The sequence below is a fragment of the Vigna radiata genome, unplaced genomic scaffold (assembly GCF_000741045.1).
Source record: "Vigna radiata var. radiata cultivar VC1973A unplaced genomic scaffold, Vradiata_ver6 scaffold_179, whole genome shotgun sequence".
NCBI lineage: Eukaryota > Viridiplantae > Streptophyta > Magnoliopsida > Fabales > Fabaceae > Vigna > Vigna radiata.
Genome location: NW_014542553.1, coordinates 132,404 through 157,261, shown reverse-complemented (window position 1 = coordinate 157,261; position 24,858 = coordinate 132,404). Strand labels below are relative to the sequence as shown.

The window sequence follows — 24,858 nt, the reverse complement described above, 5'->3', positions numbered from 1 at the left end:
GCTCTCATCATGGTCAGGATTTCCTCTTCTAAAATTAACATTCTCAGCACTAGTATTGGTGTTCTCAGCAAAGCTGCTTCCAGCAGAGTTGTTCTCAACATGGTCAGGATTTTCTCCTCCATTTTCAACAGATTCTTCCTCGTGGCTGCAGAGAATGTCATTAAGAAAGAAAGTGCTATTTTTACTGTGACTAGAATTATCTCTATCTTCATTTTTGCTTTTATAGGGAAAAATGTCCTCATAAAAAATAACATTCCTGCTAACGAATATTTCCCTGGTATTAATATCTAAAACAACATACCCTTTTACCCCATTTTTGTATCCTAGAAATATCCCTTTCCTAGCTCTAGGATCAAGCTTATTTCTATTGTTTTCCAAAGTGGAAGCAAAACACAGACAACCAAAGACTTTTAGATTAAGATAAGTGGGTGGATTATTATGCAGTATATCAAAGGGGGTTTTGTCCTTAATGACAGGGGAAGGTAGTCTGTTAATCAAATATATAGCATGTGATAAAGCATAAGACCAATAGATATGAGGAATGTTAGATTGAAAAATTAAATTGCGAGTAACATTCAATATGTGCTGGTGTTTCCGCTCCACAACAGAATTTTGTTGTGGAGTTTCAACACAACTTTTCTGATGTTCAATTCCATAAGTATCATAGATGCTGTAACACTTAAACTCAGGACCATTATCGGTCCTAATGACTTTGATAGTTTTATTAAATTGAGTTTTAATTCTTATGATAAAAGCTTGTAAGAGTTCCCTAGTCTGACCCTTATTATGCATAAGAAAAGCCCAAGTGTGCCTACTATGATCATCAACAATAGTGAGAAAGTATCTATGGCCATGCACAGAAGGGGTAGAAATAGGACCCCAAATATCACAATGAATCATATCAAAACAATTAGCAGATAAGGAATCACTTTTAGGAAAAGACAATTTGTGTTGTTTAGCATAATGACAGATGTCACAAGCATTATCAGAGGTAGTTTGTACATAAGGAAAAATTTTACATATTTTCTCAACTACTTTATGTCCAGGGTGACCAAGTCTGCAGTGCCACAAATTTACATCATCATGTTCATAAGAAAAAATAAAACTAGGAGCCAGCTTCTTTTCAAAAGGTTGTAAGTAGTAAAGTCCTTTGCACACACTAGCATATCCAATCATCCTCAATGTAGAGCTGTCCTGAATTTCACATATCTTAGAGGAAAAAGTTAGAATACAATTTATATCCCTAGTCAAGCTTTGAACAGATATTAGATTGAAAGTAAATTCAGGTATGTATAAAACATTGAAAATTATGAAATCTTCATAGAACTGTATGGTTCCTGCATAATGGGCAGTAACAATAGAATTATTGGGTAGTTTAACAGTTATAGGCTTAATTTTATTGAAAGTTATGAATTGATTCTTGTCGTGGGTCACATGATCAGTGGCCCCTGTATCTATAATCCATGAGAACATACCTTGTGTGTCCTCTGCATTATTTCTCTGTATTTGACTGACCTGTGATGTAGCAGAAGCAGAACAAGCATTGGCTGATCCCCATTGATTCTGTCCCATACCATTCTGCCCATTATTATCACTCTTTTTGTACCACGGTGGATATCCATGTTTAGAATAACACTTATCAACAGTGTGGTTCATTTTGTGACAGTGGGAACACTATTTCCCATAGTTGGGATTTCTCCCTCTCCCTCTTCCTTGACTTCTAGAGGGATTTCCTCGTCCATAAGTCCTCCAGCCTTGGTCACTCTTCCACTGGTTCTGTTTTTCAGTGGTGTTGGCCAAAATTTTGTTGTCATTTTGATGGGTGAGAATGGGGTCGTGTCTTTCCTGCTGTATGATGAGAGAAAATACACGATTAATGCTGGGTAAAGGCTCCATAAGCAAAATTTGTGTCTTGACAGTATTGTAAGACTCATTCAAGCCCTTTAAGAAACAGATAACATGCTCCATGTCTCTATATTTGTGAGAAATTCTGGATAGGTCACAACTGTAAGGGATTTTGCAGCTACAGTATGGGATGGGTCTGAGAAACTCCAACTCCTCCCATAGGATTTTTAGATCAGTAAAATATTGGTTGACACTTCTTTCTCCTTGTTTAATAGAGTGGATTTCTTGGAGTAAATCTGAGAATTTAAAATGATCTCCTTTGGAGAACCTTTCTTTTAATTCTTCCCACAGTTCTTGAGCATCCTCCACATATATCACACTCTCTGCTATTTGAGGTGATAAAGTCTTGATAATCCAAGATAACACCATCATATTGCTTCTTTCCCAAAAGTCAAAAAAAGGATCATCTCTTTGTGGCTTCTTGATTCCTCCATCTATGAATTTTAATTTGTTTTTGGAGAGGAGAGCCCTTCTCATATTTCTGCTCCAAGAAGTATAGTTAGATTCATTAAGAACTTGGGAAATAAGAACAGTGCCTGAGTTCTCTCCTGGGTGGAGATAAAAGGGACTGGAAGGATTGTTGAACTGGTCCAGATTCATGTCCGTACCTGTATCCGACATGGCAGCAAGAAAGGCTTTAAAGAAACCAAGATCAAATCAAGAAGAGGAAGTCTGTGCAGCGGAAAAGTGGCAGAACAAGTATAGAACTCGCTCTTGATACCATAAAAAGAAAATAACCAAGCCCAAAATTAAAAGTCTGTGGCCCAAAAACACGCTGGCCCAATTTCACGTAAGACCATGGAAGTAAAGCTTTCACTCGAAGCTTCTGAGTAGCAGAGATTAGGTGGGATTGCAGCATCGGGATTCTTCACGAGAGAGAAGAAGAAGGGCGACACCCATGGGAGATTCTAAACGCTAGCGTGGATGGTGATTCAAAAGAAGAAAAAAGAAGAATACAACAAGAAGAAGAAATGCACAGAAAAGGTAAGAGCTTTATCAGAGCTTTTTAATAGAATGGTGGTTCTGTGAACTTTATTTTGTGTATTTTCATCATCAGATTAGGAGCACTGGAATCCCTTTAAATAGGGTTTTGTTGAGTGTTGTTTCTACACGTTAGAAACCTTAATAGGCAAGCAAAGACATAAAAACAGAAACTCTAAAAACTAAATACTGTTCTTATGAATAGTTATTTACAAAACAGAAAATATTAAAGACAAAACAGAATCATTTAATAGGATAGTTCTTGAAATGTTGTTTGTATTGGATATATTTTCTCTTTTTATATAACTTAATTAAAAAAATATCTTTATCTGTCTCTTTGAAATTTTATTAACACATCTATTATTTGTTTCTAATATACTTGGAATATTACATTAATTTCTAAATATTTTACCCCGTATATTTATCTTGTCATAACCAGATAAATAAAAAAATTGTACTAATATTCATTAGAATAAAAAATAACTATAATTATTTGTCAGTAAAAATATATAAAAAATAACCAAAACATATAATTTTTAAAATGCCCAAAATTTATATAATTTTATGATAATTTATACAGAAACCTAATAAATAAAGGTAAAAAAGGATAAGTGGATTGATATTGAGTACATAACATGGAATGGAAGCCAAATGTGCAATAAGATATTCATCTAATTCACTACTATTTCTTAAATTTAGAAAAAAAAAATTAACAAAATTATTTAAAAATAGTTAATTTAAGAGCATTTCTACAAAATAGATCAAATCAAACCGTCGATTTCAAATATAAAAATAAATATTTTAAAACTAATTTCTTAATATATAAATTTATACTAAGCATGTTTTTTTTCACATATTTAAAAAAACGAAACCAAACAATATATGTTACCAAACTAAATCTATATAACAAATTATTCTATGTGATAAGCGCCATGAATATGTAGAATTTGAAAATGAGAGCTAATTAAACTGAAACTTTCTGTGATAAACTTTGATGAAAACTAATATTCTTTTGTACATATATTCGATAAAGTTTTTTCAATTAGAATACGAAATAATTCCTATGATAATTAATGATAGATGATGCCATCATTACATCAGTTCTTATTATTATTACCACTCTATATTTGGTTGAAATAAATGGTGGAGATGCTTTCTTGCATTTCTGTATCAGATTTTTCAAGGATCGATAAAGACATTTCAATTGTAGAATAGAAAAAGTTAATAAATATCCATTCCAAATTAACAATATGCAAAATGTGAGCGAAATGAAAATTGACAGACATGATATTTTTTTTTATCACAAAACAATAAAAGCAATGAAAATCGACTGCAGATTGTATTAACAAAACTATTTGAAATAAAATAAGTATTAATAAATTTTATTAATTAAATTAATCATTCTTTAATCTTAGTAATTTACATAGTCGAGTCTTGTAATTAGAGTGAAAAGAATAACATAAGACACGAAGAAAAATAATAATTAAATTTTAAATGAAAAAATATATGTACTAATAACTAAAATCTTTATTTTTTTAATTTGTTGGTTTGAGAAAAAATTATTCTCACCAATTAAAAGAGTCAGTGAATGATATTTAATAGTACTATAGTTTCATTTGAAAATGAAACCATTTTTTTTCTTCTAAATTATACTTTTCTGTTGTAGTTTAATTTAAAGAATAAAACAATTACTGAAAATAAAATTTCAGTGAAGGATACTTTAAAGATAATCTAATAAAAAGAGAAACTTAGGTCAAGTTATTTTCTATTTGAAACCAAATGCAAAGGAAATTTGTTTACTCATAAGACACAAAGACTAATATTTTTATAAACCAAAATTATTATATTAAATAATTCAAAAATTAACGTGTTTATTTGAAACATTGCAACAAACATCAATTATTACATAAAAGTGTCAATTATTTGATAAATTCTTGTTGAAAGACCAGATGAAACCGACTTTTCTTGAATTAATGAAATTGTTTAATTTAGATTAAACATAGGACAGACAATGTTTGGCACTTATGAAGAATATAATCAAATATAATTAGATTGGATTTGACAAATTTGTTAATAAAAAAGTTAATGTGATCTGTTTATTTGGTATATACATACTTTTATGTCTAACTTTCAAAAAAGTATGAGATAACTCGAAATCTTATTATTTGTTATTAGTTGCCAATAAATTATTTATTAATAATCTTGAACGAGCTCACAAATAAAATGTTTGAGAGGAAAACAACTTAATAATAATTTATTGTTTAATAATTAATATAGGTTATATAAGTGCGTGTCTCTTTCTATATATATAGAATGATGTACATACAAAAAACCATATATATATTAGAAGATTTTCCAACACCTTTTGTAGTGGAAGAGGATGTCAATTCCAATTTGTCTTACAAATATCAATTTAATTAATTCACTCAATAAAATATTTTTGGTGTAAACAACTTACGTGTAAAAATGACTATGACCACGTTTTTTTTTATTAAAGTTACAACAAGACCCGTGATTGAAACAACGTGTGGTAATATTTTTATGTATATTGTAAAAGAGATACTCTAATTATTAAACTTTTTCTTGCTTATTTTGAAATTATTAGATGGGTAGGTGTGGTCTTTTCCTATGTATATTGTAAAGATATACTCTAATTATTAAACTTAGAATTTTCTTGCTTATTTAAAATTATTAGATGGGTAGGTGTGGTCTTTTCCGATCTAATATATATCTTATTCGAAAAATAATCATAGAGCCGATCCCATTAGTAGGTTAAAAGACTTGTAATTTTGAATCAATATTAAATTAATAGACCATTTTATCCATTTAGAAAAATTATATATATGGTTAGATTTATATAATCAGTACATCAATCAATTTGCCTGATATCTAATGATGGACTTGTCTAATTAGTATATTATATACTCATATAATGTGTATGAATAAACTCGTCTAATGTATATTATAAAATATGTCTAATTAGAGAATGAACAGAGTTGTTTAATATGTATTAGTAGAATCGTATAATATGTGTATAAACAAACTTGTCTAATTAATTTATTGACAAACTCTTCTAATATGTATTGTTAGACTTGTTTCATAAGTATATGGACACACTCGTATAACATGTACTACTAGACTTGTGTAATGAGTATACATTCAAACTCATTTAATGTGTATTGCAAGACTCGTCTAATCAGTAAGTGAACAAGCTCATCTAATGTATATTAATAGATTTGTTTAATTTTTTGCAAAAACATGTGTAGTTAATTATACTTGTCTTATTAATGTATAAACAAACTTAGTGTTTATTGATAGACTTGTCGAATCAATGTATGGACAAACTTGTCTAATTTCTTAGACTCTTCTAATCAATATATGGAATGACTCATCATCTAATGATTTTTGCTAAACTCGTCTAATTAGGATATGGACAAAGTTGTCTAATGAGTGTTTGTTCAAACTTGTCTAAAGTGTATTGCAAGACTCGCTCAATTAATGAAGGTTTAATACCTATTTTGGTCCCTTTTTTCGGGGGGTTTGTTCAAAGTGGTCCTCCCTTTTTTAAAAAGTTCACTAAAGTCCTATTTTTTGCAAAAACTGTGCAAGTTAGTCCTTTTTGCTAACGACATTAATTTTTCTAACGGCAGAACTGCCCAGTTGACAAATATTTGATGATGTGTAACGTTTTGATTGTGCTGACACTATTATGTGTTAAAAAAATATTAATTGTGACGTGAAATGTAATAAAATTAGGATTAAATTAAAAATTGAATTTGGGGGTAATTTCATTCCAACTCTTACCTGGGTTCTTCACTGCAAATGAACACGGATCATACCCAACACACATCATGTACCCATGAACCTCCTTTCCCAGGTGTTCAGTAGCATGGTCGACACATTTATTTAAAACTCCATAAAGGTATACTCGGTTCTTATTAAGAAACCGTGAATTTCCTTCCCAAGACGCAAGGAAGGAAATTCTTTGTTTCTTGTATTAATCCATCACAGAAACTGCTATGTTTCTCTATCAAATGGATTGTATTAATAAATCATTTTCTCCAATATAAAAAATCACAGCACAGCCACACAAAAGGAAACTACAGTTTATGTGCAGAATCGGAAAAATATAAATATAAAAAAAATTGAACTTCAATGTAATTTGCAGGTAACGAGGCTAGGTTGCGGGGGAATGATCCTGTGCTGAAACCCAGACACCCTGCGCAGGTAAAGTTCCGTCACGTGGGCTACACCGCACCAAACCCAACCCCTCAAGTGGACCTCCTAAAGTTCATACAGTCACAACCCTTGGTAGCCACATCCTTCACCCTCACCCCCTCCCACGTCCTTCGCCTCAAGAAATAGTGTGTCCCCTCCCTCAAGTGCACCTCCTTCGAAACCGTTGCGGCCCACACCTGGCGCTCTTGGATTCGTTCGGTGGGCCAATCCCTACCGTCCAAACTCACTGTGAAGCTCCTTTTCTCGGAGAAACAGTTTCCTAACCTGTTCATTGTTGAAGGTGGTTGTTGAACCCTAAATCTGTGGATTGTTGAAGGTGCTTGATGAACCCTAATCGCAAGCCCATAAAATCTCAATCGCAATCGCAAATTTGGGTAAAATTTGCATTTGACCAACAATCAGATTACCTAATTACCCTAAATTATCCCAATTTCATTTTTAATTTAACCCTAATTTCATTACATTCCACGTCACAATTAATAATTTTTTTTAACACATAACAATGCCGGCACAGTCAAAACGTTACACATGATCAAATATTTGCCAGCTGGGCAGCTTTGCCGTTAGCAGAATTAACGCCGTTAGCAAAAAGGACTAACTTATACAGTTTTTGCAAAAAATAAGATTTTAGTGAACATTTTAAAAAAAGATGATCACTTTAAACAAATTCTCGACAAAAGAGACCAAAATAGGTATTAAAACATTAATGAATTAATAGGAGATTGTATTCAAGAAATATAATTAAAAAATATATTTGATGTGATGAGGCAATAAAGAAAAGAAATGGAGCGAGAATCATTATTTCTTATATACACATCCTTTTTCTTTATCACGCTTCAGAAAATAAATCAACCAACAAAATTTTATAAAAATCTGTTAATTTTTTTATTATTTTTTGTCAACTCAAAGCACGTGTTTAAAAACTCATTTCACTGTACCTTTTTCTAGTTCACATTTCATTGAAAAAGTGGAAAAAGGGGAGGGTAGTGAATGACCATAAGTTGCGGGAAGAGATTAGCTCATGCTAGTTAAAAAGCTTAAATGTTCTAGAACGTTATGATCTCATTATTTATATTTTAAATCTCATTTTAAAATTAAAAATATTGTATTGTACATTTTTCGAACATGTAACTGGAAGCTAGTACAAACAAACAAGTATGTAAACTAAAGTTGCATGTTTGTATATATGATGAGATGTTTATTGACTCTTATTGTTATGGTCGTGATCAAAGTTAATTTTAATTATTTTTTTTATTTAAGATATTAAATTAATATATTTGAGATAATTTAGATTATAAGTATGTTGTTTTTTTTTTCTAAATTTCAAGTGAGTCTAAGTTTTATATGGGATAAAAATAAAAAAGTAAAATAATATATAAAAATGAAAGACTCGTTTGTTAACACAAAATTGCAAGATTCAATTACAGAGAAACATTATGACATGCATAACATATTTTGGATTCTAAAGATGGTTTTATCATCACAATATTTTTTCTGGAGTGCAATATTCGACTATATGTAAAAGAAAACCATAGAAAGAAAAACATCATTACATGAAATATTTTGTGCTTTATATGGATTAGAAGAAGAAACAATAACCGGCTTATTCTTCACATGTAACATTGTTTGAAATATGTGCTTTAAATATTAATTAATATAATATATCCAATTAAATGTTACCAAAGATTTAAATTAATTTGTATAAAAGGTTAAAGTTAATTTAATATATGTTTAAATAGATTAATATCTCTCATATCATGAATATCAACAAACTTAAAAAGTAGTTAAAATATAGGTGTTAAAATGTGTTAACTTGTCCTCTTTTAATATATGTCGTAATTGATCTTCCAAAAACACGATCAATGAAGCTTATCTCGATTGCCAATTTGATGAACTAAACCGTTCGAACCAAAACAAACTAACAAGTTAAAAACTCCAAAATAATTAATTTTACCAAATTTTGTCGAACTAATGAATCGTGACTCATACTAATTTAAAGTTAATATAACGTTAAACTAGTTTAATTTGAAATATAAGGCTACATAACAATTCAAATGAATTTGATCAGAGTATATTATATATTTATAATTTGTTTATTTTCTTAGTCTTCTATTACTATTATTATTATTATTATTATTATTATTATTATTATTATTATTTTATGATGATGAAGGGAAAAAGAATATTTCTTGTATATGTGTTTTTCGAAAATAAAAAAAAAAGAAATAAAAGCTAAATAAGGGGTGAATGATTTTTTTTATATAGTAATTTAAATAATGTAATATTATAAATAAAATGGTATATTAAGAAAATATTATAAATAAAATAAAACACAATAAAGTGTACACCAAAATTTTGTAAATTATATATATAAGAGTTAAATCCAGACACAAAAGTCTTGTTACTTTTTGATTGAGACTAACAAAGTGAGTTTTCGACTCCTGGACATTTAGTTTTTAAAATAGAAATTAGTATTTTTAAGAGTGAAAAAAATATATTTAATTATTTAGAATGGTATTGTTTTTGTATAAAAAAAGCTAAATACTAAGAACCCTAAAAAGTCGACATGTATACAGATAAATTATATTGAATTTTTGCATTGGTGAATGGTGTGGGATATTTGTGGATGGAAAAGGACCCAAATGAGAGATAAAGACACCACGCTGTCGTTAAACTGTTTGATTCTCTGATTCATCCACTTGGGAGATGCATGGCTAATATAATATCAAACATTTCCGTCTACATGTATTAATATGTTTTTGTCTCATTCTTTTTGTTTCTTTGTTTCTTCGGAGTACGTACGTACGTTGTCGTTCTTGTCATCATTACAACTCGACATACACAAATATCCTTTTCACAAAACTACAAAATATCCTCTAATCAATCCTTCTTTTCTCGAAACCTCACTTTCGTTTGAACCTGGCTAAGCTATCACAATGTGTTAAATTTGGCTTAAGTTTTTAATTATTTTAGAGGCTGACATAATTGTTTTTTTGTTTGGTCGTGTACACGTATCATCATGAGTTAGGTTAATATACAAATATGGACATAATTCGCTATTGCTTGACAGGTATACATGTTGTGCTTCTTTGCTACATTTCAAAATCCTAAAACACAATTGCATCTATGGTTTTTCTTACACAGGATACGTTTCTCAACTACTGACAAAAACATATTTATATTAAGATCTAAAATATTGATCTAACTTGCTCATTTTCCTCTATAAGTCTTTAGTTTATCTTTCCAATTATTCATTTAGACAAGAAAGATTGGATTTTTACCATTAAATCAGTATATAAAAAGTTGAAAGGTTAATTATAAATCAAAAAGATTTCTTGATTGTTTCTAAAAAGTAAAGGCTATCCCATTTGCAAAGTTATTTGTTTGGAGGGTTATATCAAATGGAGTTCCTACAAAGGTTAATTTAAGACAATTAAAGAGATAATTTTCAATAATGTAAGTTGTGTTATGTGTCGTGAGCAGGAATAACGCATAAACCACATTTTTTAACTGCATAGTAGTTACCAAAATATGGAACATGTGCAATAAATAGATGGAAATTTTGGGGTAAATCATTATAAGATTTAATCACATTTTGAACAATTTCATCTATTGAGTTAAATCACAAAACTAATATTCTATGTAAGGGGATGTAGATTGCTATATTATAAAGGAATCATATAGTGTTCAGGAATGCACTATCAGACCCATAAGAAATTTTCAAGCCCAAGTGAGAGTATGAGCATGGCTAAAACATAAAAATACAAATGTCAACTTTTTATTTTATGATTGGTTCTTTTGTTTCATACTTTCACTGGTGTAAAATGAATTTTTAACTTCATTATTTTGATGTCAGATATAGTGATATTCAACATTAAAGATGTACATTAACATTTTGTAAATAATTTGTCAAATTTGACGTCGAGCCATCCTATTTTTGACGTCAAATTAACGTCAGCTAAGTCTAGTTTTGATATCAAATGATGTCAGTTCACCCTAACTCCGACGTCAAATTGGTTTTTAACATTTGTCATTTGTTGAGTTTGGCGTTAAGTTTTTTTGAAACCCTAGTAAGAAACGTGAGTCTCATTTTCTTTTCACTCTTCTCTTTGCGTGAGCTTCCACCAAGGTCACCTAACAACTACAACGATGAACGAAGAAGTCTAGTGTGGTTTTCGTTTGATTTTCACTCACATTAATGTTATTTTGTTGCCCTCTATAACATTTTTCTTCTTCCCACCGATTGGTTTTCGTGTAGCATTTCCAAGTGTTTTCTGAAGTGTGTTTTCAAGACTTCAAGGTCACCCAACAATGGTGAGCTAGAGTGAATTTAGGATAGTTCCTACTGAATCTCTAATCTATAATCTAGACTTTGTGGCCTAGAATGTCTTTTGGTTGAAGGTTTAATCTGGATCTTACTGCCTAGGCCAAACTCATATGCACTTCACTCTCGCTTAGTTTTGATATAGATTGTTGTGTTTTATTGCTATATCAGTGTGCACACTTAATGTAGGGATTGGTTGTTAGGAAATCTCACATGCAGAACTTAGTTCTATAATTAGAGAAGGATGAATATTGCACTAAAACAACATGGAGGGAAAGAAAAGAAAATTGTGTTCAAATTTGTATTAAGGCTTGAAGTAATCACTTTGTTCATCATAAACTAATGAGCATTAGAGTTGTCTAATCAAGAAAACATGGAATAGCTTGAGCACGTAGAATGTGAATGGATCATCCATTATGCTAGCTAGCTTAATAGAATAATCAATAATGAAGTAATAATTTCATGATATATGATAACAATTATACCGCCTTTTCTATTAATATTTTACTGTCTCCTTTCCTATATATATTTCTCCCCCTCTGTACCTTTTTTAATTAATCAATATACTTTTCCTTTTTCATTGCCATTCCTTCTCTGGCTTCTCCCTTCTCTTTCTTCTTTCTCTCCAAGCCTTTCTTTTCTTTACTGTGTTGTAAATCTATGATGGTATCAGAAGAAATTTCTACTGCTCTCTGATTTATGCACTCCTATTCTTACTTTTTTTTTTTCTTTTTCCTACAATGCCCAACACTGATACCCATCCCCTCATCCAAGATCCTACACATTCGTACATTTACCTTCACCCCAATGAGAATCCCGTCATATCCCTTGTCTCACTCGTTCTCAATACCACAAATTATCATTCATGGAGCAGATCCTTCATCACGACTCTTTCTGTAAAGAACAAGGTGGAGTTCGTTCTTGGGTCTGTTATTCAACTCGCCAAAACTGATGCTTCCTTTCCTGCTTGGTTTCGCTACAATAATATGGTTATCTCATGGATGGATCACGCTATAGACATATGGAATGACCTGAAAAACCGTTTCGCCCAGGGTGAACTTGTAAGAATCTCCACATTACAAATGGAAGCCACCACCCTGTCCCAACGCGAGCTCTTTGTCACCGAATTCTTCACAAAACTACGGATTATTTGGGATGAGCCTGACAGTTTCCACCCAGACCCTATCTCTATTTGTAAGCCTAAATGCTCTTGTACTGTTTCTGCTATTCTTTCTCAACGGAAACATGAAGATTGTGCTATGCAACTTCTACGAGGTTTGAATAAATACTATACCAATATACAATATCATATTCTTCTTCTTGATCCTATTCCTCCCATTTCCAAAATTTTTTCCCTTGTTATTCAACAAGAACGTCAATTAATGACTGACCATGTACTACCTCTGTGAAAGCTACTTCTTTTTCTAATTTTTCTCCCACAAATGCTTCTACCTCTGTCACCTTGCAATAAAGTCCGCCACCAAGAAAATACATGTTTTAAAAAACATGGTTTCCCCAATCAAGATCACCGGAATGTCAAAACCACAAATAACAACACTCGTAAGATATGCACCTATTGCCACAAAATTGGTCATACCATAGATATTTGTTTCAAGAAACACGGTTATCCTCCTGGCCACAAGTTTTCAAACAACAAACCTGACCAAACGATGATGGAGAGATTCAACGCATCACTGACCTTCTTCACTCTACCTTTCGCATAAAGAATCTTGGTGATCTAACTTACTTCCTCGATCTTGAAGTCGCACGCAACTCCAAAGGGATACACCTTAGCCAATGTAAATATGTCCTGGATCTCCTTGTTGAAACCGACCTACTTGATAGTTCTCTTGTCCTTACTCCAATGGTTCCCAAACAATCTAATACTAATATCGCTCAGTCTTTAAATGATGTTGTCGCTGCCTCCTATCAACGTCTCATTGGAAAACTCATATACCTTACCACCACCCGTCCGGACATTACCTAAACTTGATAAGATTTTATTATGTAATACTAGATTTTGTTTTTTTAAAGCACTTTGTATATAATTCTCTAGTTAGAGCATCCGAAATGTTCTATTATTAATATACTTTTTGCCCATAAAAAGAAAGACGAGAAAAAGAGAGAAAAGAAAGTGTCATATAAATTGTGATTATAATTACTTTTCTATATAATTGGTGCTGTAAAATAACTTTCGTTCATTTTCTTAACTAATAATTTTGTTTCAAAATAATAACAGTATGTTTTTATCTATCAATTACCTCCGGTACCATTTACATTATATCTAAATAATTTTTTTTCTGATTAAAAAGAGTGAAATTTTATTCCTACAACTTTTTCTTCTACTACTTTTACGAGTGAAATGTTAGATATAGAGTCCGTAATCTCTAATAAAAATAGTATTATAAGTGAGTGTTATCAAAAGATATATAAAAATAATATGAATCTTATGATTAAAATCTTCGAATTATATGCTTTTAGTTCAGAGGACGAAATTAAATTTGTACTCAATTTTCAATCACTTTCAAATTGTAAAACTCGTGTGCTATTAAAGCCCAAGACCTAGACTTTTTAGTCATTTGCTAGCTTAGGCATGAAGATCGATTTTTAAGAATAAATACTAAACATGCCTTGTGTATTTGTTTCACTAATATATATATATATATATATATATATATATATATATATATATATATATATATATATATATATATATTAAATATTAATATTTAACCAATAATAACTTTAAAAATTATAGTTAGAATTAGTTTCTTAACCGATTGATAAATTAAATATCTCTATACTAGCATTGTGCTATCAAAATTTATTAATTTAAATGTCTTATACATACAAAATAACATGGATTTCCCTTTTCATTTAATACTGTTTTTATCTGACAATTTTGCAATTCTTTGATCAAAATTAACAAAAAAAGTTTTAACGTTGTATTCAACTATGTTTGAAATTCTTATTAGAAAGAAGACCTATTTATATTATGAGTGAGGGAATGATGATTTTACAAACTAATTTTAAAATTAAGTTAGATTTAAATTAAACTTTTAATATCATATCAGAGTCGTTTATGAAATATCTTTTTAGGTAAGATTTGAACTTATAATATCTTCCATTAATATCAGATCCTCTTGATTCTTACATTTGATCTTCTTATTGTGTGTTAAAAAATTTATTCTCATATATAATAACGAGATCAATTTATAATTTGATATAAATATTATTATATTGAACAAGTTGAATGGAGTTAAACTTAATTTTTGTTATATCCTTGGTTGTAAAATTTGAAAGTAAAAAAGTGGTATGAAGAGAATTTTTGAATGAGGAAATGGTTAGAAATTGGTGGCATTTGTTAAGAAGATGGAGGGACAGAATGGCCCAGAAGTGTGAGGACGATATTGATTTTTTGCACAATGGCAATGAATGTTGAAAGTAAACGGGTCGCTCTTTGTTACTCTCTTATTGAAACTTTGTCGTGGGAATCCTCCATGATCATTGAAAAGAAGAAAGAAGGAAAAAAGCCGGTGTCCTCTGAAAGAGAGGGAAAAAAAGGATACGTAAGTGATGGTTACTGATAAATTAAATAAATATATAAATAAATAAATAAAGTGATGGATGGATCTACCTCATTTATGTTACACACTAACTATTAAGGTTAGGCAAGTGACAACAATGTCTAATCAGAAACCTTAAATTGATGAGTTGAAATTTGAGATGAGAAATTAACATGACTTATTATTATAAGGGTAGCTAGGTAGCTACAGTATATATAGTACTAAAGAGAATGGAAAAAATGGAAACTCCGGCAAATCACATGGAGGATTAAAGTAGGGGAGAGAGTTGTCTCCTTCTCTGATGAGAACACCATGTTCTCTTATTACCTGGAAGTTAGTGAAAAGAGAATAAATGTCTGAATATCAGTGTTAACAAGCGTTTTTGGACTTAAGGGTTTGACAAAAAATATCAAGGAAAGGCAATAACCTTTTTTCCATCTTTTAATCTAATTTGAGATTTGATTCTTTTGGGCTTGCATGTTTTTCAATAAAGAATAAAGATTAACCCCTTTTCAACCCATCGTTTTGATTTAGATGTTACACCTTGCCTCTACATTACAGCTTTGTCCCCACTCACACCTACCGTGATTAACTCACTTAATTTCATGGTTATTAGGTTACTTTAGCTTCCTAATTAATTATGTTGATCTTTCATGACAGTGTGGAAGTTCCCGTAGGGGAGAAAGAAAGAGTTGAAACGAAAAGGTCCTATTATGCCTGGAGACCATCATGGCCTGGCAAGGAGACGACTGTGACACTTAAGGGTAGACCTATGGCCTAATCAAGGCAGAGCCAGTTGTTAATTCCAACTTTGTCGGCCAATCCTTCAACCTAGTTTTGGCTTAATGTGGGTCATGCTTCTAATTGTAATGGCCCATCTTTTCTCTACCATGATAAAAAGATGAAATCATTTCCACACCCCACACAAAAAGAAGAGATCGACCTCAGGGGATGCTGTTTTTCCTCATTTAATTCCACATTCCATAATCTTTATGCTTATCTATCACTTATGTTAATCAACTCCTATGCTCTAATCCATTTATTCCATTTTAATAACGAAGACGCATTTTCGAGACATCCTCCATATATAATTCATCAACAAAGAATCATAACTGTTGGAAGTCCCACGTCGACTAGAGATAAGGCCAAATTATAATATATAAGTGAGGTACAAACCTCACCTTACAAGCCGGTTTTGTAGAGTTGAGTTAAGCTTAAACACACTTTTTAATATGGTATCAGAGTCATGGTTAAAGCATATTTTAGCAAGTTCTAAGTGAACATTTATCTTTCTATGTAGTTTCCATCGTCTGTCCAGGGTTGAGCCCTGGGATTTGACGGCGAACTTAAAAAGTCACCTACAGACGCTTTACGCCCAATCATTCCGGATAACGCTTGCATCNTCTGTCTTACCGCGGCTGCTGGCACAGAGTTAGCCGATGCTTATTCCCCGGATACCGTCATTACTTCTTCTCCAGGAAAAGAAGTTCATGACCCGTAGGCCTTCTACCTTCACGCGGCATTGCTCCGTCAGGCTTTCGCCCATTGCGGAAAATTCTCCATTGGCGTGAAGGGGGTGTGTTAACCTATGTGAACTTCATATAATAAACAGGTTATATAGGCTTTCACTATACTAACTACCCTTACACTCAGGTCACTCATATGATATATTTGATAGAGAGAATAAATAAAGAGAAGAGAAATAAAAATATATTTCTAGATGTATAATTGAAATCTAGAATATTGTATAGATTCTTAATGATTTCATTTGAATAATTTTATCTGATAAGATGATGGTAAACCGCATATAGAAAGTAAATAATTTTGTTAGGTTATTTGAGTGGATATAGAGATTACTTAGAATTTAAAATCTTAAAATAATTTTGAGACTTTATTTATTAATTTATTGATTATTATTTATATATATTAGATATCTCTATTCAAATGTGAGTTTCTAGACTTCAAATTTAAGATTCTATAGTTGAAGTTTTCATAATCTCTTAAAAGCGTGAGTCTTCACAAATTGTAAATTTCCCCTTTACCTAGAAAGTGTTCTATATCGATCCATGAATCATCTACATATAAATATCTCCATAGCTTAAAGATTATTTCACTCATTATGTAGGAATGACGTGAATTGTTGGATTCTCAACCATGAGAATGTAAGAAAAACACAAGAACAATTATATATCCATGAGCAAAGGCTAGGGTAAATGTTAATTGCAAAGGATCATATAAAATAACTAAACGAACTTATGTTTTTGTAAATAAGTTGAAGTAAAAAGTCTATCTGTCATGTGATTGATTGCAGAAGATTCAGCCATTTTAGTTATATATTGTCGTAGTTGGTCATTATTGTAAAATTAGATGCAAGTGTTGGTGCAGCAAGGTCTTTGGCAGAAAAGGGAAAGCTTTTTTACGTCATGATGGTACTGGAACAGGTTGATTAGATTCTTCTTTGTAGGTGGTAAACCCGATCTGATTAGTTGAAAAAGGTTGAATAATTGTGAAGAAAGAGAATCTGATAATCAAAGACGTCCTATTGTGTATAGAGAAGTAGGTTTATAGACCTTCTGGTGGTACTTTGTCGAGTAAAAGTTGATGGGAAAATACCAACCTTCATCAAGATAAAGATTAGAAGAAAAAGCAAAGATAAAAAGAACTAATTCTAAAAACAAGCCAGTTTTAGTGTGTAGCTTTATGATGAAATGTTGGTGAAAGCATGGTTGAAAAATGGAAATATTGCTATTCATTTGCCTTCACAATCTGATAAAGGAGAGTTACGTACGGAATCTGGCTTTGAAAATGTTATTGTATTTCATTTCATCAACGCACAGAAACAAAAAGTAATTGATTTTACAATGAAAAACTGCTTCGATTTGAAACAAGTGCGCTTCGATTTAACACGCGAATCGCCCTAAGAACCTTCCTTCTTTAATTGATAGCTATGGATCTCTTCCTTTCTTTGTAATGGCGTATATGTCACTATTATGCCAACGCCCACAACAAAATCGTCTTTCCATTGCCATTTACCATATTCTTTCTTATATTTTAGCTAACTATATGCATTTCATCCATTCAACAATTATATATATATATATTTTAATTGGTTTAAACCATTTAGTTATCTCTATTTTTGAGAGATTTTCCCATTTTGATCCCGTCTTATTAGAATTTCCAATTGAGTCTCTATAAGTGCTAATTTCAATCAATTAAGCCTCTCCTGTTAAATTTTGGTAACGTGGTTAACTTTTTTGCACAGCTGGAAGGATGATTTGTTAATTTCTGTAAACGTGACCTATTTAGAGTTGAAATTGATTGAAATTAACATTTATGGGACTCAATTCATACCACGTTTCAACTCTAAATAGGTCACATTTGTAGAAATTAACTGGTCATCCTTACAGCTGTGTAAAAAAGTTAATCTCGTTTATGGCAGGGACAGGGGCTTAATTGATTGAAATTAGCACTTATAAGGACTCAATTGGGGATTCGAATAAGACGGGATCAAAATGGGAAAACCTCCCGAAAATAGAGACAACTAAATGGATTAAACCTTTTTAATTTAATAAATTTCTATATTTTTTTAAAAGATGTTCTTATTTTTATATGAGTATTATGTCCCTTCTTCAACTTTTTCATAGAGATTGAACAAAACATATTAATAATAAATTAACAGAAGAACTTGAATTTTTTAAAAAAATATACTGATCACATCATTAAATAAAAATAAATAAAAAAATATTGAAAGGACAAAAATACTATTAAACTTAAAATTAATTCAAATTTCAGTGGCTCTAAATCAAAGCAATGATTAGACAGGGTAAAATGTGTGGTTTTATATTAATTTGAACGTGATATTCAATTAAAAGTTGAAGTCACTTTTAAAGTTAAGAATAGTATAATATTTTCTCTACAGTAAACAAGAATTTTTAAAGTTAAGAATAGTTATTTTCCATTTTTTGAATTTTTTTACTTATATTTACTTGTAATGTCATTATCGAAGATCAATATAATATTAATGATTTCTTTTCTTCTTTTAGTTTACAAATAATATCTATTGCAATACAAGAATAAGAAGAATAAAATAATCTTATAAATATTTTATTAAAATTGAAGAAAAAAATGATTATACCTATTTATTTCCTAAAAGAAAAAGTTGAAATCAGTATTTTAAAAAGAATGAAGTAGTAAATATAAATGGTAAATTTGTATTGAAGCATTTTCCCTGAATTCTACCATGAAAAGGATTCTTGAAACCATGTCCAACCTGGAAAAAGAAAAGCTCGAGTTAAGCAGAATAGAAACCACATCTTTAAAATGTACTATTTCTGCCTTTTTTATTTTTTGTTTTTTTTTATCATATATGCATGGTGATTACGAAGAGACAGATTATTCGAGTTTTTTATTTTCGAAAAAATAAAATTCATGACACTGGACACCAAAAGACAAAGTCAACTTGTAGTATTTTATATATAAAAAGGATGAATGGCTTTATCGATAAAGTAGTTTGATGAATGGTCCAGTGCAATAAAGGTTATATATTTTATAATATCTTTTTGAATATTCGAGTTGTAATTCTTTTTAAAATCATTTACAAATTCCAAATATTTGAAATTCTTTTACTTTTCCTAAAATGTAATTCCATCTTCAAAGTTATCAAATCAATTTTTTTTCCTCTGTAAATATAGGTTAGTCATATATATATATATATATATATATATATATATATATATATATATATATATATAAACCTTTATTTTTCACTATAGTTATTTTCTACATTTTTTAGGTTTTAATTTTTGTTAAGAGTGTTATCCACTAAACAATATCTTTTTATAATATTTTAATATCATTTATTTATTATTAGTTTAAAATTACTTCATAATTAATAATAATAATAATATAAATACTATTATCATCCAATCACAAAATATATTTAAATGTTATTAAAAAAATATTGTTAAAAATGTTGTTAAAGTATTTATATTATATTACAGAGAGTCAACATCACTTTATCTTTTCATCTAACCATTGTTTCTTTATATCTTGTTCTATTTTTTATGACTCCACCCTATTTCCAAATTTTGAATATTGTAAAATTTTTATAGTGTTTATTTTTACTTAAGTTGCACATAATAAGTTCATTTTATTCTCAAATTCTCTATCAACAATATATAACCAAAAAACAAGAAGCAATTAACCCGAATTTAACGATTATTTAAAAGTAATCGTAACCCATAATATACAAATACGTAATAATAAAAGTATTCATAATGAGAAATTAGAGATACAGATATATCAAATGGAAAGAATAATTCTTAACGAATATGATAGAAAATGATTAAAAATTTACAAAATAAATTCTTCTATCTCTAAAGTTTATTGGAATTATAACATGCAGGTAAATTTTTAACAAATTATATCTCCAACGAGTTGGATTGTTTATGAATCATAGCTAGTTTGAAATTAAAAAAAAAAATACAGAAATAATTTGTTTTGTTTTGTTTTCCTTTCTATTACAGACCTTTGAAACTAAGAGCCTACGATGACATATAGGACACTATATGCCAAGAAAAAATAAAGCCTAACATAGATGAGAATTAAAGTGCCGGAGAAGAGATATAGCTTTGATTCCATAATGAAATTATATTGAATCAGGAAATAAATAAAAGAAAGTCTTGCAAATAAAAAATATAATCAGAACTTAAAAAAGTGGTTGATCTTTTATTAATGAAGACTTTCTTAAATAATGTATATATTGCAAATGAATATATAGTTGAGAGTATACCCAATTATGAGCTAATAACAATTTAGGTACAACTAACTTATACTTAAAAAAATGTTATTTTGTTAATTAATAAGAATTTTAGGGAAAGGTGTCTTTTTTATTGTTTTCTGCTTAAATGTTCCTCACAAAAAAATTATTCATCATCTTTTCTATTTCCCATTGCAATGATTAACTAAATTTCCACCTTCTTTTAGATTTAATGTTATATTTTCGTGTAACTATTATTTTCCTAGTCAATAAAATTGTTATTATTCTTGTTTCAATTTAGGATTTTTGTCTGATAAATCTGTGTAGAACATTGTCTGATAAATCTGTGTAGAACATTCTTCTTACTTAGTAAAATATTTTTTCTATGTAGGTCTTTAATAAATCAATAGTAAGTCAAAAAGTTTGTTTAACTCTCGAGAGTAAATATCTATTTGTAGAGTTTATAAGATTTTGATCAATTAATTTATCTCTTAATGATCATTAATAGAAACCTTAATTGTCTGACTGTAACCGTTATGACATTGATTACGTTTTAACTCTTCTCAACGGAGAATAGTCAATAGACTTTTTTATATATATCCACCCGCTCGATTATGCCCCTACTACATGTCACCCTACCCGATAGGTTAACTTCAAGCTCATAATAACAATTCTTATTCTATGTTTATTCTTTGTCAATTTATTATCTAATTATTTTATCATTTTATCATAAATGAAAAATTATATTTGAATCATGAACTATCAATGAAGATAATAAAATCATTAAAGAGGTCTGAATATATGCCTTAAATATAAATTACCAAATGTACGTTAGTGTAAATAGATCAGAGCACTTCAACCACTCTATTATATATATAAAGGAAATATTTTAACATTCATTTTCTTAACATTCGGTTTCACTGTGTGAGATGATATTTTTTATGCATGGTGTTTTTTCCTAATATTATCATTGCATTTTTTATTATTTTATCAACTCTAAAGGCCTTGATTCATCATTAGCATTGAAAAAAAATCAACCCGTAATTGTTTATATTTGTTTCACACCTTGTTGTTCCACACCTCTTTATATATTGTACGTAATATTCTTTCCATAATTTGCATCACACAAAGAAAATCATCTTTGGATTACAAACAACTTTCTTCTCAAATAAATTTTATATATAGGACACATACAATTTCTACGTTTAATGTGATTGTTCAAATTCGCCATTCCTTTTGTTTTCGATATGATGCATGACAATTAAATTCACCAATGATGTTGGTATTGAAGAAAGTAACTGATTATGGAAGGAAAGTTTAATGGAGTTTAAAACTATTTTTCACCTAATAGTACATCGCTTAATACTTGATTATTTAAAGAAAAAGAATGTGTTATATTTATATTCTAAATTTTAAACGTTATTTAGTTCTTCTTTAAAATATATTAAAAAAGTAAGAATATATATATATATATATATATATATATATATATATATATATTTATTTATTTATTTATTTATGGAAACGAGTATATTTTTGTGAAGATAAGTTGAATGGATTTTTTTCTTTTTTATGTGTGAAGTGGTTTTTTTTGCCTTCTCCTTAGTACTCATCCTTTATAGATGAATGGTAACATGTCTACAAAAGACATTTTGATGTCCAAATTAGTACATGTTTCAAATAGTAATCAATGTTATAAAAATGAACCTATATTATTTACCTCAACGAGTGTATTATTTATAGATTAATTATGAATATTGTGAGTCTTCACTCATGGGTCAAGAGTAGCTATGGTCCTCATTAAGTTGTTTCAAAGAGTAAGTCTCTTTTCTACTTTCTTCCTTTAGATCAAAAATATTTTTTCATACATGTGTTGTAATAGGTGAGCATGTGTTTCAAGTACGTCTTCCAAGCTCTTTTGGTCCGTAATGAATCTAACTTCTTTTTGCCTCCATGGACTTGTCACCCAAACGACAACTTTGTTGTTCAAGCGAAAGCCTATATTATTTATCCAAGCAAGAATTCTCCAAGGGCTCTTTAGTTTTTGTAATGGTGTTACTCAATCGAAAGAATCTTGCCCAGACAACTCCTTAGGCTATTATAATTCCTTATTTCTAATGTGATTGGATATGACATTATGAAAATATGATGAACTAGTTATATGTGGTTGTTTGGCATGAGGAATCAAGCTGTAATTATATTTATGACAACATTATAAGCCTAAAGGTGAATCAATGGAATGGAATGGTTAAAGTGAAATTGCATGCTTGTTTTGGATTTTGACATCTAAGGAAGAAGTATAGACCTCACTAGTTTATAGTGTTACATATAGGCTAAGGATATATGTTGATTAGAAGTTATCCTTACTCTACTAAGCTACAAACTCACATAGGACGTTATAGCTTAGGTGGTGAGAGTTGAAGAAGATTTTTATGGAGGAATTAAGGATGGGATCTCGATTATGATGATACCATAACTTAACTTATCTCCTTCAAGGAAATTTGATTCAAGTTTGGTTAGGTAAAGTGAAGCCAAGGCCTTTGTGGCAATCCACTTTTATGATGGGTGCATAGCTTCTTATATCTGAATGAGTGCACAAATTCGGATAATTAAGTTTAGATTTTATATTTGTCAAACGAATTGTTTTATGATAAGAGGAACTGATCACTGACTATATTTAATTTAATATAATAATGGTATATATGTGTCTAAGTTATCACTAGCTTAATATTTTTTTATCGATTGGTTGTTGTGTCTTTTTTGTAATAATAATTGTTGTCGTGAGCAAATAAGAGTGTGGTGGTGATGTTAGCTAGTAGGTTGAAGACTTGTTTTAGAAAATATTTAAGTATTATATGATGTAGTGTAATGAAATAACCTTGTTATGTTTTTATATTTTGCTACTAATAAATTAATTACAATAAAATAAACATTTATAAGTTTGATCGGTTATGTATGTTGCATATCAAATAGATTATTTTTATAAAAAATTTATAAAGTTGAGAGTTAGTGAAAAAAAAATAATGGAAGTGAAGCCAAACAAAAGTTGGAAACGGATAAAAGAAAGTCAAAACATAAAACTTTTAGTGTTAAAAATGAATGAATAAAGTGAATGGGAAAAAAATGTAATTTTGGTGACCAAGTCACAAGAAGTAAATTTATTGTAAATTAATATTAGTTAAAACAAATTTTGTGGTAAATATTATTTTTAATTAGTAACTAATTTTAAAAGGATGACATCAATTTGTATTGTAGTTTCTTGGTGCAAAATTATGTAGTTAATTCATGAATATAAATAAAAATTGAATTTATAACTACGGTAATAATGATAAGAAAACATTTACAACATGATTCTTTGTTCGATCCGGACCACATTTTTAAATAATAATTTAATTTAGTTCAAATTTTTATATTTAATTAAAAACGAATAAAAAATATATTTGGTTCATGTGGCTTTAATAGAGGATGAATATCAAGTTGATGAGTTGCAGACACTTACATGTCATTTTTTTTTTCATAAATATGAGAAATTATTTTCTTTCATGTCTCTAAATTTAATTGGTTTTAGTAACATTTTAGGTTGTAACAATGGGTGTGAATTCAAGTGGAACTACAACAGAAATCTTTTAAATGATTTAATGGTACTTTTGTATCTAAGACAATCAGCTTGTTTTTAGGCGACGTAGTTAACGGAGTTAATAACGACGTGCAGAAATGACAATTATAAACATACAGCTTTTAATTACCTATTTAACACTTAATAAAATATTAATATTTTAGTTTACTTCCTTCGTTCATCTCTAATTACTATTTAATATTTTAATGTAAAATCATGGTGTTTATTAGGTATTGCACTAAATGGATACCTCTTAGACCAATAGACGGGGAAGACAAACATTAACAACTCTTAATCGATCAATTAAGAAAACTATTGAAGTAGTTATAACTGATTGAAAATTAATAAAATAATAAAAGTCATTTATTGATAATGAGTCAAACTAAACTCATTTTATTATATATATATATATATATATATATATGTTTGATAGGAAGATCAGGTAACTAATTGTACTCATTTTCTATTA

The 24,858-nt window shown here is 29.6% G+C and overlaps 1 protein-coding gene across 1 annotated transcript; it reads right to left on the bottom strand.

The window, feature by feature from the left end:
- Window positions 1-1,674: 1,674 nt before the first annotated feature.
- On the bottom strand, window positions 1,675-2,526 carry LOC106780317. Its single transcript, XM_014668593.1, has one exon. The coding sequence runs from the start codon at window positions 2,524-2,526 to the stop codon at window positions 1,675-1,677; it is 852 nt and encodes a 283-aa protein (XP_014524079.1).
- Between the last annotated feature and the right edge of the window lie 22,332 nt (window positions 2,527-24,858).

Excerpts from the sequence above, each read along its gene's own strand:
- LOC106780317 (XM_014668593.1), bottom strand. The coding sequence starts at position 2,526 with ATGTCGGATACAGGTACGGACATGAATCTGGACCAGTTCAACAATCCT.